The sequence below is a fragment of the Mesocricetus auratus genome, unplaced genomic scaffold, assembly GCF_017639785.1.
Source record: "Mesocricetus auratus isolate SY011 unplaced genomic scaffold, BCM_Maur_2.0 Super-Scaffold_100676, whole genome shotgun sequence".
In the NCBI taxonomy this organism is placed as follows: Eukaryota; Metazoa; Chordata; class Mammalia; order Rodentia; family Cricetidae; genus Mesocricetus; species Mesocricetus auratus.
Window position 1 is genome coordinate 184,090,595 of NW_024429266.1, and position 18,247 is coordinate 184,108,841.

At 48.2% G+C, this 18,247-nt stretch overlaps 1 protein-coding gene across 1 annotated transcript in view; it reads left to right on the forward strand.

Annotated features, from left to right (window-relative positions):
* The window catches only part of Ano2 (anoctamin 2), a 332,087-nt gene that overhangs the window by 15,277 nt on the left and 298,563 nt on the right, over positions 1–18,247 (forward strand). The window contains exons 2-3 of the mRNA XM_040737100.1: positions 1,704–1,879; positions 3,139–3,462. Of these exons, the coding sequence (XP_040593034.1) occupies positions 1,704–1,879; positions 3,139–3,462 (500 nt within the window). The remainder of the gene's footprint in view (positions 1–1,703; positions 1,880–3,138; positions 3,463–18,247) is intronic.

Here is an 18,247-nt window from a genome sequence, read left to right on the forward strand (position 1 = left end):
GATCTTTGTATATTGGTTTTATATCTTGCTGCTTTCCTGAAATTAAAAGAAATTGGGTTTTACAAGTTTTAATGGAGACTGAAGTGTCTTTTAAGTACAGCATCACACCATCTACAAACAGGCATCAATTGTCTTCTTTCTCCAATTCTTGTCTTTCTCTTGTTTTATTGCTCTGGCTAAGAATTCAAGATCTGTTTTGACCAAGACTGTAGAGATAGGATACCTCTATCCTGCTCTTGATTTTAGAGACGTGATTTCATCTTTTCTTCATTCAGAATAATGTTGGCTGTTAGCCTGTTGGAGATAACCCTTGTGTTGAGGCAGTTTCTTCAGTTTATATACCAATGTATATATATGTATATATATATGTGTGTGTGTGTGTATGTATGTGTGTATGCATATATGTTTCTTCAGTTATTTATAAGCTATAGATATATAAATGAACTATTAAACTATAACTATATAAGCTAACAATGTAAGCTATAATTAGTTTCTTCAGGACTTTTATGATGATGGGGTGACTTATTAGGATTTTTTTCTGTGACTATTGAGATAATCATGTGATTTTTTTGTCCTGCTTCTACTTATGTATTATATTTCATTTATTGATATGTGCATGTCGATCTGTCTTGGCCATGGTCCATGATTTTTAAAGTATGCTGCCCAATTCTGTTTGTGGGGATTTTACTGAGGATTTTTGTATTTATATTAATCAAAGAAATGGGCCTATAGTTTTGTGTTTTAGTTGTATCCTTGCCTGGTTTTGGTAGGAAGGCAATACAGGCTCTAAGAAGGACTTTGGATTCATGTCTTCCCTTTTTGTTTTATGGAGTATTTTGGAGTATGTATGCACTAGTGTTGGCATATCTGATGAAAACTAGCAAGGGGCATTCCGGGGAGGCTTGTTATGGGGAGACTTTTATTGCTGCATTGGTATCATTACTTGTTACACATGTTTTTAGGCTTCAAGAAATATCCTCTTGGGAATAAGTATCTGCAGAGTGGTCATTCATAAATGGGACATCTATTCCACACTTCCCTGCTAAGGTTCAGTGACCACCAAGGAAGAGGGGCTGGAAACATTGTAAAGCCATAGGTCGAGAGGAGTGGGGTCAAGCAGGGTCTTCTGGATATGACAGGATCACTGTACTCATGCACTCACAACAGCACGGAGAGCAAGGGTGACAGCAGGGGCCACAAGTCAAATGTGGAATGACAGAGTCCTGTCTCCCTGGGAAGTGCTGTACCTACCCTGGCTCATCTGATGCCTGCTTCTTGTCCCAGACTGCAGACTCGCTGGCCAGCTCTCATGGCCTCATGGCCTCATGGCCTCATGGCCTCATGGCCTCAAGGATAAAGCAAGGACGGAGCAACAGTGGGGCAGTGGGGGAGAGCTTTGCCCAGCGGGCACCATGCTCTGGACTTGAGCCCACCATTGCATGTTGAGTATATACATATGAGATTATGACAGCTGTGACCTCGCATGTGTGTCTGTGTGTGTGTGTGTGTGCAAGCATGTGTGTTTGGTAGGGGAGTTACCACTTACTTTCACTCCCATTGGCTATAATGAATGTGGCTAGATAAGGCCATAAAGAAAGCAGGTCATTTCCATGGAGCCGTGGGGTCTTCTTCTCACTGCCTTAGATCTGTGCCTAGGGAGTGCTGTCACCTGAACCTGTGCTGCCTGTCTTTCTTTCTCACAGATATCCCTCTACTCCCTGGATCTCCGCGTCGACTGAGTTCTCGGACAGTGGCCAGAGGAGGCCAGGGCCCCATACAGTACCTCAAAGTGCCAAGTCCCCGGGCCCCAGGTCAGAGGGACAGTTCTAGCCGACACTCTAGTCAGGTCTCCGGGAGAGAGTGTCCCCGTGACAGTGCTGTGAGTACAGATGGCCATCTCAAGGGAGCTTTCCACCTGGCCCTCCTATCATTTGAGGCTCCTGCTTAAGTGAAAAGCCCTGGGTTTCTGATAGAGCACTCTTATCTTTCCCTTCTCCAAGCCATGTGCATTTTCCAGCAACCCTGGCTATCCCTCTTCAGCGAAGGGTTTGGGAAGGAGAAGTTGAGAGGGAGATAACTCCACCTGTTGGGCTGCAGGTTCCTAGGCTCTGTTCCCACAGGCCTGAGTGAGAAACCCTTCTCCTCAGCTGTGGTAGCTCCGAGCCTCTCTCTGGTGCCTGGCATTTCATCTGGTTGCCCCGGTGACCTCTCAGGTGGCTGCTGAGGCAGCTGGGTATCAAACCAGTAATAAACAAGGAAACACCCAGAGGGAGGGAGGCAGGTCCCTGGCCTGCTCCGCCTTGCTCTCTTTCCCCCTCTGTTCTCTACCTTTCCAGTCCAGAGTGGGAGCTAGAGAAAGCCATCAGTTGCCCTGCTTCTGTCACAGGCAGGGTCCTTGCTGGTGGCTGGGGAGGAGGGCGAGGAGGAGGATGTGGATTTGTGAGGGGTGGAGTGTCCAGTGAGTTCCTGTGGGTGGGAGAGGAGACTAGTGATTGGCCTTTGTTGTGATGGATCCAGAACACTTGCCAGTGAGTACTCTGTGTGTGCTTACGGAGCGTGTTTGCAGGCTCGTGTGCAGCGAGCTCTGCCGGGAACGGCACATGTGTGGGCGTGCTGTGGTGCGTGTGGAGGGCTGTGCGCTAGTTTGCCTGTGCACATGGACACCTTCACTTGTGTGCAGAAATGCTGAATCAGGGGGGTGTGAGCGAGGGGACTGCCTGCAGGGGCTATGCATGTGTGGATGAGCACGACTTCGCATGGGCTTCGGGGTCGGGGGAAAGCCATGTGGACAGACAAGGGTAAGCTGTAGCGTGTGCAGTCTCCCTGTCCCTCTCTGTTTCTCTGTGTCTTTGCCTTTTTCTGTTGCTGGGCCTCTCTGTGTCTCTCTCTTTTCCTGACCCTATGTATGTGTTTATGCATTGGGTACCAGAGCATGTGTGAAGGCGCTGATGACCGGGCAGCACACGTGGGTGCAGGCCTACGTGTGACAGGTGGCTTAGGCTGCAGACCCTTTCACTGGACAGGAGGGGCCTCTGGATCTGAGAGACCTGCTTCCTAGGCTGACCGAGAGTGTCGGGGCATTCATCCTCTTAGCCACCTTACTCATCTGGCCTCCCCTGTGCTGCTTTCTCTGGTCAGGTCATCAATAACTACCTGGATGCCAATGAACCCCCATCAGAAGCCCGTTTGAGCCGAATGCACTTCCACGACAACCAGAGGAAAGTCGATTACGTTCTTGCATACCACTACAGGAAACGAGGGGCACACCAGGGTCATGGCTCCCCTGGACATTCGCTGGCTGTTATCTCCAATGGGGAGACAGGCAAGGAGCGCCATGCTGGAGGCCCTGGTGATATTGAACTTGGGCCACTGGATGCTCTGGAAGAGGAGAGGAGGGGACAGCGAGATGAATTTGAACACAACCTGATGGCGGCTGGGCTGGAGCTGGAGAAGGACTTGGAGGTGAGGCTGCTTAGGCTACAGGTCTCAGGGTGGGCTGGGTCCCTGGTGGTCAGTGCTACCTCAAGAAGGTTTTGGCTTTACTCTGGCAGACAGTGTGCGTGCGTGCGTGCCTCTGTGTGTGTGTGTGTGTGTGTGTGTGTGTGTGTGTGTGTAAATCAGATACTTTTGTCCAGGGCCTTGCAGGAGGGTCTTGTATTGTGATAACTTTGGCCAGGTAGTTTCATGCTACTGTGGGATGGTGGTGGTGAACCACACCCACTCCCGATCATGCGCACACAAAGCACACAGCAGTCTGGTTAGAACGTGAAGGTGAGACACTGTGGCTTTCTTCAGAGTGGTTTTCTTGCACAAAAACCTGGTTTTCCTGTTGAAATAGAAAAGTAAGGCTTTCCCAGAGCTCCCTGAGGAATCTGTTGTGAGATACTTTAGGGACCTGAATGGGGCACCATTGAATATATTTTATAAATCTCTAAGTGTGTGTGTGTGTTTTCATGTCTGCTAATTGCCTTTGGTAACCAAACTAAGGCAATCCATGGAAATCCACCCATCCACCCACCCACCCACCTACCCATCCACCCACCTATCCACCCATTCACCCACATACTCATTCACCCACCCACCTATCCATCTATCCACTCACTTACCCACCAGCCTACCCACCCCCACCCACCTATTCATCTACCTACCCACCCACCCACCCATCCACCCACCCATCCACCTATCCATCTATCCACTCACTTACCCACAAACCTATCCACCCACCCACCCATTCATTTACCCATCCACCCACCCACCCATTTATCTACCCCCATCCATCCATGTACTTGCCTATCCATACCACTCTGATCTTTTCAAAATATCCTGGCCTTACTTTCTTCCAAATCCATCTGTCTCTAATCTTCTCTTCTCTAAACTTCTATTCCAGACCAGCTACCAGTCTGCCCTTAGTTGTGGGTTGGTGTCACCTTGGCCTCGGGGTGTTGATTTTGACGGAGTCTTCTCTTCTAGGAACTCTTGTCAGACCATTCTCGTGCCCTCACTTCAGGTCCCTGCTCTTTTCTCCTTCCCTAGTCATCCCCAATAAAAACCCATCATGCCTTTAACTCTCTACACTGGCCCCTGCTCTGCATTTCTTGATCCCATTTAGCTCAGTCCTGTTACCTACAGCAGGGTGGCAGGGTCGTCTCTTATCTGTGCCCCACCAGCTCCATGAAGCTAGAGACTTTGTTCATTTCCTGCTACATTCCCAGAACCTGGGATAGAATCTCCCTCTCAGTAGGTGTCTAATAAGTACTAGCTGTGTAATTGACCTTTTAGAGGAAACTCAGGCTCCTTACTTGAAGAGTAGTAGCCTCCTTGCTGGGCTGTGGTATTACATGTTCCACTGTCAGATGGGGAAATGAAGACGTCTAGCATAATATCTCGTAAACATGAGGTGCTCAATGTGTGCTTACTATGATTTTCATACTATTTTTTCATGCAATCTTTTGATCATATTTTTCCACTCCTCTAGCTCTTCCCAGGTTCTCCCCACCTTCTTATCCACCCAGCATTGTATGTCCCCCCAAACAACTCCCAAGGACAACCAAACCAAAATCAAAACAAACAAAAGCTCAGTAAGATAAAAAAATGGCATAACAAAACAAAAGTCCACACAAAGTCAAGGGGTTTGTTTTGTGTTGGCCACTTACTCTTGAGCACCTGGCCTTCCTGGAGTGTGGTTGATTCACCCAGTGATGCTCCATTGAAGAAAACCGACTTTCCCTTTGGTAGCAAGTGTCAGTTGCAAATAGCTTCTTGGTTAGGGGTGGGACCCCTGGACCACTTTTCCTTCCCAGTGCTGGGAATCCATCTGGCTTGAACCTGTGCATGCTGCCACACTCCCTGGAAGTTCATATGTGCTTCAGTCCTGTTGTGTCTGGAAGACATGGTTTCCTTGGAGTCACCCATCACCTTTTATAATTTGTGCTTTGCCTCTTCCAAATACATCCCTGAGCCTTGAGGGGAGGGGTTTGATGGAGGAATCACATTTAGGACTGAGCCATTTTTAAAAGTGACATGCTGAAAGTTGGGAAGGTATTTGCATCTGAAATCGAATTTGTAAGATTCACATTAATGCAGTCCTCATACTGGAATGGACCCTCAGAGGACATTCATTCGTTCTCTGTTCTGAGGTGGGATGCATATATCTTGGCCCAGATCCTTGCAGTACTGACTTACATGGCTCATCCGGAGCCCTGTGGCAGGAGGAGTTCCTCTAGGTCACCTTCTCACCAGTAGGGGAGACTGTAACCTGTTGGATCATGTTGGGCCTCTTTACTGTGGTCTACTGGTTTTTGCCATTTGAAACCCAAAGCTCATTTGGGCCTTCTGCTAGGAGTCACCTGAGTAGGCGTCTCCAAGGTCATGGTACTTGTACTCTACACAGCTGCCTCTGATGTTAGGGAGTAGAAGACTTGGTTGGGAAACAGTACAGGTCACACTCAGGAGGGGGCATTCAGAAGGCTAACTAGATGTGTTGCCTCTCATGGACCTTCTAGCTAAGGACCTTGGGCGGGTAAACCTTCCCAGGGTTGGTAAAAAGATTGAACATGTCAAGCAGATGAAGTAGCCTGAGCAGCACGATGCTGCTATTATTATTCAGAACTTCCACATATAACAAAGTGTAGATACTTCACTAAAATTGAATTTCAGATCAACAATGAATAACTTTGAAGAATTTTTTATATATACAGCTCAAATGTGCTCCATGTGGTATCAGAGATAATGTATTCTACATTGATCTGAATTCCACTGTAAGTGGCCAGGTCTTTTATCATGGCCATCCGTGTATCTGCCTGTTCTTGGTGCCCTCTGCCTAGAACTCCTGACACAGGCTGAGAATCTAGAGGGCACAGAGATAGCTGAGTGACTGGTGTTTGATAGGGATGGTTCTTGTCCTATTAAGTTCTCTATTGTACAACTACCAAACACTCTCCCTCCCAGCCCCATCGTGGCTTTAAGGTCCAATTAACTCTCCTTGAGGACTCAGGCTCCTTGAACCTTCCCATCATCCCACTCAAGGCGCCATTATGACTAACTCTCTTGTAAGATTCCTTCTGTCTGACAAGTTCTCCTGATTGGTGGTGGACTTACACATGGGAGAAGTTAACTGTCCTCTGCACCCATGGCATGCCATTATCATCATTGTCATCTGCAAACACTCCCCTCAGCTGTCACTGCCTACTCTCTCCATAGGCAATCGTTCTAGTACATCGTGGTTCTGGGAAATGATGTATGCCATTTTGTTATTTTTGTTTTAAAAATAGGCCATTATTTAGAGCTGTTTTATAGTTACAGGAAAATTGGAAGTAGTGTACAGAGCTCTTACGGCCCTATTCTTTGCCTGGCTTCCCCTATTATTACTTTCTTATTAATGTGGCACTGTTGTTACAATTAATGAACCAACATTGACACATTATTATTAACTAAAATCCATTCTCTATTTAGATTTGTTTCTGACTGCCTGTCTTTTATATAGACACCCCTCCTGGGCTGTAACATTGTATTCCATCATTCTGTCTTTTTAGGTTCCTTTTGGTATTCACATTGTTTTGGGTGGGGGGACTGTGCATTTTAAATTCACTTGAAATGTACTTTTCCCATCTCCCTCTGCTTGTTTTTCTGTTTTAGTGCTGGAGCCCAGACCCTTCATGCTCTGCACATATATTTCTAAAGGGTCCTCGGCACTAACCACAGTTGACCTTATCACCCCCATCACAGAAAGGGACACTCTGATTGCCTCTCACTGTGGGCTACCCCAACAAGACTGAGGGTAAATTGTCAACCCCTGCAGGACCAGAGTTTCATAATCTACTTGCCCCACCCCTGGCATCTTGGTGCTAAACTTTGGTAGGACAGTCACCCACGGAGCCTGGTGCTAAACTTTGGTAGGACAGTCACCCACGGGGCCTGTGGACCAGAGTTTCATAATCTACTTGCCCCACCCCTGGCATCTTGGTGCTAAACTTTGGTAGGACAGTCACCCACGGAGCCTGTGGGCTTCTGAGCAACTCCATATCAAGGTGCTCAGCCTCGGAGCATGAGCTAGAGAATGGGTGCTGCATAGGAGGGGCCTTGCCAGAGACCAACCAGCTGGTGGCCGTTTAAAGGGCAGGTGCTGCGGTCCCACCTGCTCAATTGTTCTTCCTCTCTTCTGGGCTGGGTTGTCTCTTAGGCTCCGATTTCACTTTGACTCTAAAAGCAGTGAAATGGAAAAGGGGTTTCTATCAGACACCCATTAAAATTATTCACTTGGAAAAGAACTTCGTGTCCTCCAGGCTCCGGATGTGGTAGAATTCATTTCTGTCCCTTTCTTTGCACGGGATGGCGCTGTGGCACAGCCCACAGCTGGCGCTTCAGTTTTTGTTTTGTTCCGAGTGTGAATTTTATTGGACTGACTTCGTCCATGCTCATCCTTTGAAGGCAATTCTGAAAGTTGTTATAGGAATGGGAGCTAGACTATGTGCTTCCATCTGCCTGGCCAGCTGGTAACAGTTTCAGTAGGAATCACCCCAGAGATGCTGTGGCTCACAGAGGTACTTGCATCCTTGTTACCCACTCATATAGCTGAGGACCACTCCTTCAGAAGTGGACATTCTTCTAAATGGGAGGCCAATTGCAGTAGTCTAGGAGTGTTCTCTGCTAGAACTAACATTCCTCTAGTTCCAGGGGGCTGTGGAATAATCTGGGTAAGGCCTCTGTGGAAGTGCTAGGAGGTCCCACCTGTCCACCCATACCTACCAAACCTTCTAAAGAGCCAGCAGGACAGAATGGAGCCTGAGTTACATGGTGTCACCAGGGGCATTTGGGGAGGAGAGTTGCAGAGGCATGTACAGTGTGCAGTGTGGGCAGAGGCTAGGGACTGTTGAGACACTTTCAGGCAAGACCTCATTGCATCCTTCAGATCCTGACATCTCAAGCCCATGCAGATATATCTTTGAAACAGGAGTGGAGGAGAAGGTATTCATAGGGGGCCAGATGGCCCTGGATCGAGGGTTAGCTTTCTTGGAGTTAGGGCACTAGAGAACTGATTGCTGATGCTGACACTATTGAACATGATTTACCATCTTCAGCAGCTCTGTGACTGTTCCTGGCCAAGTCAGGCTCAGAGCTAGCAATGTGCTTACTGGGAGGCCCCAGGAACCCCAGCTTCCTACAAGGCACCAAGCTCTTTTCTCCCTTGCTTAGCATCAGATGAGAACCAAGAAGGACCTAAAACCCTCTTCTGCAGGGGGGAGACTCCTGTTTGAGCCACAGGGCAGTTACCCATCTCCTAACTGTGGACCTGGGTATCGCTGACAGTGGATCCTGAATGACTGTGCCCATCAAAGGGACAGGAAAGGGACATAAGGGGTGTGTGACATCATGACCTTTCAATAGGGTCCATTTGGAGACAGGAGTGAAGGCAAGGGAATTGGAATCATTTTACTTTATTGAAACCAGTGTCTAAGTTCTTGACTTGTCCTATCTTCCTTTTAAAAAATGACTGAATTTTTGATTATTAATAATTATAATTATTAATGAGTAAAACACTGTCCCTTAGAAGGGATTGGAATTGGTGACTTTGGGAAATTCCCGATTGGATCTGTGTTCCAAAAAGCCTGTTTCTGACTGGGCCCTCAGTCTTCACAGATGCTCTGTAGGTGGAGGCCATGGCCATCAAGAATCCACAGAGAGCTCTGCAGGGGCCAGCAGTTGAGATCTTGAGAGGTGACGTTGGGGTGCTGTGTCCCTATTTTCTAGCCGGAGTATGTATGGATAGTTGCAGAGTAGTGAGGCCCAGAGCATGGGCTTTTTGCTCTCGGGAGCACTAGGCTACCTGGGTGACCATCTCTGCCTTCGTGCTGCAGTCATAGCTTTCCAGGTGAGACTGTGAGACTTGCTGCACCAGATCTTGCTCTTCCAAAGCTCATGCCAATCCAATCTCCTCTTAGGATTCCAGATCTTGCTTTGTTTTTCCTCCCGGGGAGACGCTAGGACTTCAAATCCTGAAAGTCCTGCTGTTTGGTTTCCTAGGGTGACAGTGTCCCATGGCAGCTCAGACTGGAGTGAGGGCGGCAGTGTGCTTCTGTGGGAACAGGGTCTTCGGAGACTCACTGACTCCATTAGGAAATGAATCTTTGGCCTCCTCAGGAGAGGGTGGTGTGCGTGCTCCCAGGAAGCAAGTGCTACCCAGGGTATGGTGCTGCTTAGTCCCTGTCCTGTGTCTACTCTGCTCTCAGGAGTGTGAGGATGGCCTGGCCTTGGATGGTTCCTCACTCCCATCCCAGAGCAGCAGTTGGAGCCTTGGGCTTCTCTCTTGCCTCTTTCCTACCCCGAGAGATCTTTAGGGACTCAATAAGACAGCCCAGCATCCATCCCCTGGGACCATACAGCTGAGAGCAGAGCCACAGAAGGTAGGAGTAGGTGGGGACAGATCCCAGTGAGCAGGCTTGGGGTAGGGACCCAGAGGAAAGCAAGGATGGGGGCAAAGCCCACGCCCACCTCAAGCCAAGAGTCTATCTCCTTATGATTAAAAAAGTGAACAAAAACGGGCATTCACTCCCAGTCCCTGCTCCTCTCTGGGTTAGTAGTCTTTGTATCTTGGCCCCCCTTAACTGTGGAGACAAGACATTGTCAAGGATTTGAATGAGCAGTGGTTCTCGGGAGAGCAGACAGAGATCTGCGTGAGTTCTTTCTCCAGTGTTTCATTTACCAACAGGCACCTCTGGTGGTGTGTTGGCTCTCTCAAAGACACTGGAAAGATATTTCAAGGCTCTAACTTGTCATATCCACTGTGCAATCCCAGAGAGCACAAATCACACTTATCTTTGTGAAGGGATCTGGCCCAGGGCACCCAATTTTCTGGCTGCGTGTTTTGCTTGTTTTCTGTTACCACATGCTATTCGGGAAGAAATGGGACTGTGGAGCATTGCAGTTGTGAAGATTTGGGGCGATTTCTTTCAGTCACATTACAGAGTGGGAGCTGTGAAGCTCAGGAGAGGGTGTGGCGTGCAGCTCACGACACTAGTCAGTGCCTTAGTCAAGTGAACTGACCGCAGGCGGCGTGTGGGAGCACACAAGGCTGGGAGAGCTAACTTCTGCCCTGCTTAGCCTGCTTCCCTGGAAGCTGAGTTCTCTCCCTGTGCGGAGGGAATCCTGCTGGTGCTCCAGGTACGATGGCGCTTGGGATTCACAGATGGAGTCCTGATAATGGGCTGTGCCGGCTGCCAGGCATCCCCACATCATTCTGGTTTCCTGTGGTCATTTCTCAATCTCCGTGAAGAAAGAGTTGGGTAACGATCTGTCTCTTCCCAGCTGATCATTTCTTCTGTGGCATCGCCGGGTGTTTTGGGCTCTGGGAGACACACTGTGAAAGAAGTCCCCTTTCCATTTGTCATGTGAGTGTCCAGGGTCATTGTCCATGCTTGTGCTGTCCCTCCAATGGCAGGGCTAGATAAAAAGGCAGCTGTGGCAGAACTTGGTGGGCTCAGTCTTTGGACCCCTTGCTCTTGTTTTTCCACTTGTGTGACATTTCTGAAGCCCCTTCTGAGCCCTGGGTGACACAGGGGCTAATGAGACACAGTCCCTGCTTTCAAGGTGGAGCAGACTTACCAAAAGAACCACACAGAAGCTCAGTGGAATGTGGAGAGAGTCTCGGACAGTGACGTGGGAATTCCTAACCCTGTCTTAAAGCTCCTGTGCAAGCCACCTTCCCTGCCTCTGTCCGAGCTGATGGCGTCCAGGCAGATGAGCGTGGGCTGTGTCCCCAGGCTTACCAAACCTTCAGGAAGGGCTCACCTGCAGTATGCCAGGAAGCTAGTATGGGCTGTGCACATCCAGACTGCTGTTGGCTTTTATTGTCACTCTGGCCGAAAGTATGATAGAAATACATAAAGGAGGGAAGGCTGATTTGGTTCCTAATCTCCGAGGCTTCCCTTCATGATTACTTGATCTCATGTACTTGGGAAGAATATCATGGTGGTGGGAGAATGTGTCAGAGAAGGTTTTTCCATGGCAGATAGGAAGCAGAAAAAAGGGCAGTCAGGGTGTATCTCCCACTCAGTTAATACTCTCTGGGAGTCCCATTGTGGATACCCACAGAGTGCCTCACCAGTCTCCAAGGTGATTCTGTATTTTTGGTTGTGAGCCTTGCCTTTAATGACTGAGCCACCTCTCTGACCCTCCAGGGTGATTCTAAATGCAGTTGACGGTGAGGATTAACCACCAAAGAGACTTTAAGTAAAGTGGGCTTTGCCCACAGAAGACCAGGTCAACCTCTATTGACAGATGGTGAATGGTTGGGGACACCTCAGTCTTAGTGTCACTTCTGTGCAGACAGCCTTCTGGCACCACTAGTCTGCTATACCCGATGGCCTCTGGGGCTGGAAGGATGAAGTAGGAGTTCTCCATCCTTGAGGATTTTGTGAATGGAATTCAGGGTTAGAATCCAGAAACTCAGATAGCAGGGAACCAAGCACACCATTTAGCTGAAAGATAACATTCACTACAATTGAAATTATAGACAAATTCCTACGTTGTTTATGTGTTTCCATGACTTTGTCACTAATAGGAATGGCCATAGGTTTGTGTCACATCTTGGTCCTGATAGGAATATTTAAAAATTTTTGCATTCACCTTTATTTAATTTTTTGAGTTGTGACATATGTTTGGTCATATTTAGGTTTTATTTATTTAGGACATACTTATGTTTTATTTAATGTGTGGATATAGAAGTAAGTATGTTACTAATTTCACAAGCTTACATACACTTTAAAAATGTATGTAGGTGGGGGCACATGTTCCTGTGATTGCAGGTATGCAAGCATGTGTGGATGTGTGGATGCGTGTGCCTGTGGAGGCCAGCTTTGGGTGTGAGTCCTCGGGAACCACACACGTTCTCTTTTGAGATGACATCTCTCTCTGGGACCTGGGGCTCATCAACAGGTCAGGCTAGTTGGCCAGTGAGCTCCAAGGATCCTCCTGCCTCTGCCTCCCCCATGCTAGGATTTCACATCCTGCTTTTTCCTGGGTGCTGAGGATCTGAATGCAGGTCGTCATGATCACTGGGCAAGTATTTTATGGCCATATCTCCAGCCTCTGTTTGTACTTGAAAAACACCTCTCTGGGAACTTAGTCATCTTGTCTTTATTGTCCATTTATAAATAGTCCAAGGATAAAATGTATTTCACTGGTATGTCTTGGGTTTCTATGTCTCAAAAAAGTTGACAAACCCTTGCATACGTTCCCCCAAACCTATATACCTATCAGGAGTCTTTTCTGCCTTGTGTGAAGGGAGGCTGTCTGGGGACACTTGTAGCTTCTGCCTGGGGACTGACAGGAAATCTTGCTTTGGGGGCATGGTTTTGGGGACCTGTGAATCGATCACTATTGCAGCCCTGTGCATTAGAGGCAGGTTAGTGCCACAGTCTGTTTGAGTCCAGTAAGGGAGTATGTTGGGACATCTTTTCCTGGGTCCTGCTTTCTCCTATTTACTTCTTCCTGGAGCTGAGACTTCATGGGCAACCAGAAAAGGTTACCATAAATCATGGCTTCCCAAATTGTGAGCCTGACAGCATCGAATTTACACAATCTTGGTGGAGGTAGTCTGTACTGAAATAAAAATTGATAGGCTGGGGATGTAGGTCAGTGGAGAGTGTTTGCCTAGCATGACCCAACCTCTGAACTAGAGGCTATTCCAGCAGAAAAGGTTCTGAACTAAAGCAAAACTCAAGGATGATTTCCCAGCTCACTGAGCAATTGTAACATTCTCAGTTTTTATTTTTCTCATGTATCTTCATTAAACCCCTCTAAATAGTTACTCTTCTTACAGTAGAGGAGAACAGAAATGTGGGCGAATGTGCACAGAAAGTCACTGAGTTGCCAGCCATATTTCATTTCCCAGCTTAATCTGGACTGTGCTTCTTTGTTTTTGCAAGCACCGTGGACCTATTCACAAAGATGTTCCTGGTTTGAATGCTGGGATTAAATATTCAGGGAGTTCACGTATCTTTGCAAAGTATTTTGCAAATATAACTGGGTCCTGTGGGTCCTTCCTGCCCTACCATTCCCAAACCTACAACATCCAACCATGCACTGTGTTTGGAAGGATGGCTCTTGCTTTGGGTGTGTGGATTAGTGGGTTTGTGTGCAGTGGTGGCCTTTCTCCAAAGGAGACAATGCATTTGTTTGAGGGTAGGTCATCAACAAAAGTCGTGGCTCACCCCATGTATTCCCAGCCTTTCTTGGTCTGAGGTTGATGAGTAGAAGGGGACACAAGATGATGATGATGGTGGGAATAAAAGCAGGGGTAGATGGCTTTTTTTGTTGAGTTAGTGTCTACTAAAGAGGACAGATGCATCCTGGGAACCTGTGATGGTTAGTGTCAACTGTACACAAGCTAGAGTCATCAGTTGAGTGGATGCTTCTACAAGATTGGCCTGTAAGTCTGTGGGGGCATTTTCTTGATTAATGCTTAATGTGGGATGGCCCAGCCTACTGTGGGCATTGTCACTCTTGGATCGATGGTCCTGAGTCATATAAGAAAGGTAGTTGAGCAAGTCAAGGGGAGAAGCAAGTCAGTGGGCATCACTCTTCTATGGTCTCTTCCTCTGGGTCCTGCCTTGAGCCCCTGTCCTGGCTTCCCTCAGTGATAGACAGTTATTGCCAGATAGTACATGGGAATCAAGATTTACTAGACTCAGCACAGGTTAAATGAAGTTTATTCCAGGAGAATGTACTTACACAGGAAATGGGTGACCACCGCAAGTTCCAGCTCCAAGGATTCACCCAGGTTGCCCTCTGTGACCTGACCAGAAGCAAGAGAGAGCCACCTGCCCAGACCCCAGACCTAAAACTCACTCTCCGAACCATTTGGGTGTGGTCAGTGATACAGGTGCAGGTGGGGTGGATGTCTCACTACAGACAGTGATGTGGAAGTATAAGCCAAATAAACCCTCTCCTGCCCAAGTTGCCTTTGGTCATAGGGTTTAATCACAGAATTCTACCTTCAGTTCTCTGTATTTTCTGCCCAGAATGTCAGCTGAAATTGGAGGGTTTCTCAATCTCTTAACAAGACTCAGGGGCTTTGCCATGTGGCCTTGGAGCTCTTAGGGAATCCTAGGGCCATTCTAATGTCTACAGAGTGTGAACCTGGTTTGGTAACATTGTTGGCTCGGGTGGGGCCTCATCTGCTGCAGTCTGGTGTATTGTGTTGGACCCTGTAGGGACTGGAGTCTGGGCCTAGACCAGGTGTTGACGGTGTTCTGTTTGCTGCATTGAGTTTCCATTTGGGAAGCAATGACTCGCAGTTGTTGAGGGCTGAGGTCACTCTCCTGAATCTCAGGGCTCTTCCAGCCTGGGATTTTGTTCTGACATCACCCACAGCTGTGGGAGGCCTTGTGTTTCTCAAACTTCAGGGAGGGCCTGTGGATTTTTACATCGTTTTGGGAACATCCAGTCAGGAGGGAAGGGATGCCATGGGCATGCTGCTTTGCTCCTTCCTCTGTCAGGTGCAAACACAGCAATCCCCAAAGGTTTCAGGGTGGAGCTGTGGGCCCCGCAGAGCTTGCTTGTGTGGGCCCCGCAGAGCTTGTGTGGGCCTGCTGCTGGTTCCCTGCGCACACCACCCACGTGTGCTTCCAGGATTGTGTGCGTTGCCGTGTGCCGTTCCCAGGATGCACTGTGGGGATGGGAAGGCATGTCTGGAGTGGCCTGAGCCATAGCCTGTGAGCCTGGGCTGCTTGATGAGAAAATCAGGAGGTGACTTGTGTCCCCTTCTCCAGCCGTGTGTCACCCTGGGATGAACTTTGGATGTAGAGAGTGAAGTGCCTACTTCCAGGACATGAATCTTTGTGCAAGTTTTTGACCACACTGGCTCTGGCTCTTACTTGTGATTTGTAACTGACAGCTGCCTGGGGGAAGTACTTCTTGAGTTGCAAAGTATAATGAGACAGACCCAAGTTTGCTCTCTTAGTGTCTTAGTTAGGGCTTCTACTGGCGTGATGAAACACCATGACCACATCTTGGGGGAGGAGAGGGCTTATGTTGCTTACACTTTCCCATTGCAGTCCATGATTGAAGGAAGTCAGGACAGGAACTCAAGCAGTGTAGATACCTGGAGCAGGAGCTGATGCAGAGGCCATGGAGGGATGCTGCTTACTGACTTGCTCCTCACGGCTTGCTCTGCCTGCTCTCTTATAGAACCCAGGACCACTAGGCCAGGCATGATGCCACCTTCAATGGGCTGGGCCCTCCCATCAATCAAGAAATTCACCACAGACTTGTGCACAAGTCAGTGTAGTAGAGGTATTTTCTCAATTACATTCCCTCTTCCAAAATGACTCTAGTTGGGGTCAAATTGATATAAGACAAGCCAGCATGTCCACCTTGCTCACGTTTGCATACTCCTTTTGTGTTTCCTACCATACGAGCTGAGTCAAGCTTCTTTCCCATTTTCATTTTTAAAAATATTTTTTTAACTTTCATTTTTATTTTGTGTGTGTGGGTATTTTGCTTGCATGTATGTCTATGTGGCATTCACATGCAGTGCAATCAGAGACCAGAAGAGGACATTGGGTCTCCTGGGGTTGAAGTTACAGATATTTATGAGTAGCCATGTTTGTCCTGGGAATCAAATCTGGGTCTTCTGGAAGAACGACCCGTCCTCTTAACCACTGAGCCTTCTCTATAGCCCCTCTCCCCATCTTCTGAAGGAATGTAACTGTCTCATGAGAGGCAGTGGTCAGAAGATCTGTGGGGGCCTATTGAATCCCTGAACAACATGCTCCATAGTCCAAAGTGGCAGGGAGTTGGTGACTTGTACAAGATGTGCCACCCAGAATCTGGACCTGAGCCTAAGCTTGGTGACTATAGTATCCTTCTGCCCCCACCCTCTGTGTGTAGAATGGGGAAGGGTGGTCCTGCCTCTAAGAATCAGAGTACTGATTGTTTAGAAGGGTCCAGGAGTGTAAAGCAGAGGCTACGTTCCTGGCTTCTTCTCTCTACAGACTGTCTCCCTTCCTACCAATTCGAGATGTGAGGTGGTGGGCTGGTTATAGCAGAGGTTCCTCTATCTACCTCAAGTATCTAGGGGCTATGCTCACAGCCAGACTCAATCTGTACCTGATTACTTTTGAGATGGATGGATGAGTCTGGAGCCAGAAGGCAGGGATGGCAGGCAGTCAGAGTTCCTGGAAGGCTAAGCTAGGATGACTCTAAGATGGGCCAGTACTCAGGCTGTGGAGGGTTGGGGCCCAGTGGAATTTGGAGTCCTTGTGAGGGCACAGCCACACAGAGGGGGCAGTGTGGCATGCCAGCACATGGGAGCAGGACTGAGTTGAGATTGTCTCTAGTTGTTCCACTTATTTCTGCCCCTGGGCACCAGGAGGGATGAGGTGGAGGCAGGAGGTGCTCCTCCTAGGCACTCTCTGTTTTCTTCTTCGTGGGATCCTCCTTTTCCTTTAAACATAGTTAGTCCCTTGTTCTGACTGCCCATGACTGCCCAGCTCACTGCAGCCACCCTTCTGAGAAACCGAAGCTGCACCAGCTCAAGGACAGAGCCCTGCCTGGGAGCAACACTATACTGGCTCTTCTGCAATAACCCTGGCTCCAGACGGGATTGCCCCCACCTCCTCCTTCACCTGGCCTTCTTAAGCTGCTTATTTCAGAGGCCAATGTGTGTCAGCTGTGTGGTGTGTGAGTGCAGAGGCCTCACAGCTCCGTGAGGAAGAGCATAGTTATACAGGGAGCACCTTCCGGGATGTCACGGTTCAGTGAAAGACAGAGGCTGGAGATTGCTCTGCACCACGAAGGGTGACCACATACACTGGCTGTTTCTTCCACATGGAGGCTAATTACACAGGATCTGCCCTCTGCCTCTTGCATTCTGGGTCATTCCAGCCTGCTGTGAGGATACTCAGGGAAGGGAAGCTAATTCAGTCATTAATCCAAACTTAAGCCAGGCAGAGTTACATGGATAGGCTAGGATCTCCTGGCCCCAAATGCACAGCATAATTCCCTCCAGGCTGTGGCTTATCCACATGACACTTTTACCCATATGGGTAATTGCAAGGTGCCTGCACTGACCTTGTCTTCACTGTATCTCTGTCTCCATTCTCCCTTCCGCTCTACACACACCCTGTCTCACTGTAACAACAGGGACTGAGAATGGTAAGGGTGGGTGGAAATTCCTAGAAGGAGAAAGTTCTGGTGGAAGGCTCAGTTCCAGTGCCAGACAGACCCTGCACCCCAGCTCAGTGAGTGATGTGTTTGGATACATTGAATGGTGCCCATACTCCTTCAAATATGTTGTTTGGTGTCCCACACTCCTTCTGATACATTGTATGGTGTCCCACACTCCTTCTGATACATTGTATGGTGTCCTACACTCCTTCTGATACATTGTATGGTGTCCCACACCCTCCTGATACATTGTATGGTGTCCCACACTCTCCTGATACATTGTATGGTGTCCCAGACTTCTTCTGATACATTGTATGGTGTCCCACACTCTTCTGATACATTGTATGGTATCCCACACTCTCCTGATACATTGTATGGTGTCCCACACTCTCCTGATACATTGTATGGTGTCCCACACTCCTTTAGTTTTCTGCAGAAACCTAGTGAGTGACTTTGAAGAAGCAGGTACATTCTATGGTGGGGAGCTTAATCTTGAGTGAGGAGATGAATGGAGTTATGAGATAACATTCATGAATGCACCTCAGATGGGACCCTGGCATTCGCTGCTCTTCCATCTCCTTAA